The sequence below is a fragment of the Hippopotamus amphibius genome, chromosome X (assembly GCF_030028045.1).
Source record: "Hippopotamus amphibius kiboko isolate mHipAmp2 chromosome X, mHipAmp2.hap2, whole genome shotgun sequence".
In the NCBI taxonomy this organism is placed as follows: domain Eukaryota; kingdom Metazoa; phylum Chordata; class Mammalia; order Artiodactyla; family Hippopotamidae; genus Hippopotamus; species Hippopotamus amphibius.
Genome location: NC_080203.1, coordinates 123,611,974 through 123,614,392, shown reverse-complemented (window position 1 = coordinate 123,614,392; position 2,419 = coordinate 123,611,974). Strand labels below are relative to the sequence as shown.

The 2,419-nt window shown below is 40.2% G+C and overlaps 1 protein-coding gene across 2 annotated transcripts; it reads left to right on the top strand.

The window, feature by feature from the left end:
* Positions 1-868: 868 nt before the first annotated feature.
* Positions 869-1,234, top strand: LOC130841246 (V-type proton ATPase subunit G 1-like). Of its 2 annotated transcripts, XM_057717303.1 has the most exons (2): positions 869-973; positions 1,094-1,234. In XM_057717303.1, the coding sequence occupies exons 1-2, from the start codon at positions 869-871 to the stop codon at positions 1,223-1,225; spliced, it is 237 nt and encodes a 78-aa protein (XP_057573286.1). In that variant the 3' UTR covers positions 1,226-1,234. The 2 variants fall into 2 exon arrangements, with proteins under 2 accessions (XP_057573286.1, XP_057573285.1); XM_057717302.1 differs by having other exon boundaries at positions 869-1,234.
* Positions 1,235-2,419: the final 1,185 nt, after the last annotated feature.

Sequence of the window (2,419 nt, the reverse complement as noted above, 5' to 3'; positions counted from 1 at the left end):
GCAGGAGAGGGTGCCAGCAAGAGAGAGCGTGCTCGCAAAACACAGTCACAATGTTTTGTAACCTAATCTTGGAAATGAATCTCATCATTTTTGCTATATTGGTTACTAGGTCCAACCTACACTCAAGGGGAGGGGATTGCATAAGAGTATGAATGCCAGGAGGCAGGAATCATTGGGAGATGTACCAGAAGCTGCCTATCACAAATAATAAAAATTTAAGAAAATTACAAAATGTATAACACAATGTCAGGAAGTATAAAAATAAAACACTAGTGTGATTCAACTATGAACAGGATGGACATATAGGAAGGACAAGAAAGTTTAAGCCCAAATTCTTTAACGCTTAATTCTTTAATCCATAAGCATTCATTGACTGTTTATTTGGTGCCAAGCATCACAACACACTCACGGCACCCCAGAAAGGAACAAAACTGCATTAGTGACTGGGGAGCATAAAGATTAGTGAAAGAAATAAGAATGGAGAAAAAAAATCATTGTGGAAATTTTCATAATACAATAGTGTTTTTGTTAATAGTGTTTTTGGAGTATAGACATAGAGCAGGTGTCAGGAAAATTGACTGAGAGTTGCTGAAAGTTGTTCAGGGAAGTGAGTGATAAGGAAGAGTTCCCTAAGCAGAGGGTGGTGAGAGGAAGAGCTGTGTAAAGGAAGGAATTTTGCTTATTTGGGATTTCCGGAATCAGGATTTTGCTGATCATATAAATACACTGAAAAATCATTAAGTGGTTGGAAGAGGAGTTATTTTAACTGTCCCCCAAGTCTCAATCTCAATGCCAAGGGAAGCTGAGGAGGTTCAATTCCCAGAGTGAGTAGAGATGACTGAGAAAAGATAATCTATGCGCCGCCGCCATGGCTAGTCAGTCTCAGGGCATCCAGCAGCTGCTCCAGGCCAAGAAGTGGGCCGCTGAGAATGTGTCCGAGGCCCGCAAGCGAAAGAACCAGAGGCTGAAGCAGGCCAAAGAAGAAGCCCAGGCTGAAATTGAACAGTACTGCCTGCAGAGGGAGAAGGAGTTCAAGGCTAAGGAAGCTGCGGCTCTGGGATCCCACCGCAGTTGTAGCACTGAAGTGGAGAAGGACACACAGGAGAAGATGACCATCCTCCAGACTTACTGCCGGCAGAACAGGGATGAAGTCCTGGATAACCTCTTGGTCTTTGTTTGCGACATCCGGCCAGAAATCCATGAGAACTACCGCATAAATGGATAGGGGAAGAAGAGAAACACCTGTTCCGTGGATTGGCATTTTAGATGCCTTCATGGAATATGAAGCTTTAGCAAGGCTTGGGTTATATTCTTGTGAAAAGGCATTAAATTATTTCTGTATTATATAATAGGTCCCTTCACTTTTTGCAGAATAGCAAACGTAGCTTCTTTGTACAAACTTAGAGCTTATCCAAAGATTTTATCTTTTTACCTCATATTCTTAGAAATTTAATGGGTATATGTTGTCTGTTTTCTTATGCCTATTTGCGCAAGTGGCATATTATCAACACTGACTTTTTCTTTCTTAGAGATGGTTAAAAAAATTTTTTTTTCTTGAGAAAGAAAGGGATTAAATATTTTTTTTTCCCCTAAATCTTTCTTGAAGGTCAGGGGCTTTATCTATGAAAAAGTAGTAAGTAGTTGTTTGTAATCTATGTGAAAGCAGCAGCCAGCCTTAAAATAGTCCTTTCTGGTGAAGGGTTAGAACAATGGGTACTAGTATGGGCTGCTTTTAGTTTCTCTTATTCAGAATTACTAGATGTTAGAATTCAAGAACTTGTTACATATTACTATTTGGTGTACTGATATTGTACTAATAATCACTTAAAAGTAAAAAAAAAAAGAAAGATAATCTATGGAAGCTACTCGTGTTTCCTTAGAGATTAGTTGAGCTGGATTTATGTGAATTCATGACTAGTCCTTGATGAAACTTTGAAACATGCACATATTGTCATTAGGAACATAGTTGAAACTCCTCTTCTCCTCTGTGGTATTTCTCTAACCCCAGGAACTTGGTCAGTTCTGGGTGGCTTCTGGCCATCTCAGGCTCCGCCAGGTGAACCTTGATGTGCAGTGCCCCCATCCTGCTCCCCTGAAGATGTCTTCCTCCTCTCACCCATCCGAGCCTACTGAACATATTTCCCCTCCAGAGGGGAATGTAGGAGGAGACCTGAGGTCAGCATCCAGACTGAAAGAGATTACCTATGCCTCTGCCTCCTGATTTTAAGGCCAGAATCTAAGTTAGCAGCAGAAATTATCCATAATAATATGGGGAGAGAGGTGTGCTTGACTGTAGATTATAATTGCATAATTTTGCTTTTAATTATCTTATTTCTTGCTTTTGCTGTCACCTCAATTACATTTTCATAAATATACCTCCTTTCTTATGACAGGGGCATGTATTTACTTCTGAGCTGAA

Excerpts from the sequence above, each read along its gene's own strand:
- LOC130841246 (XM_057717302.1), top strand. The coding sequence starts at position 869 with ATGGCTAGTCAGTCTCAGGGCATCCAGCAGCTGCTCCAGGCCAAGAAG.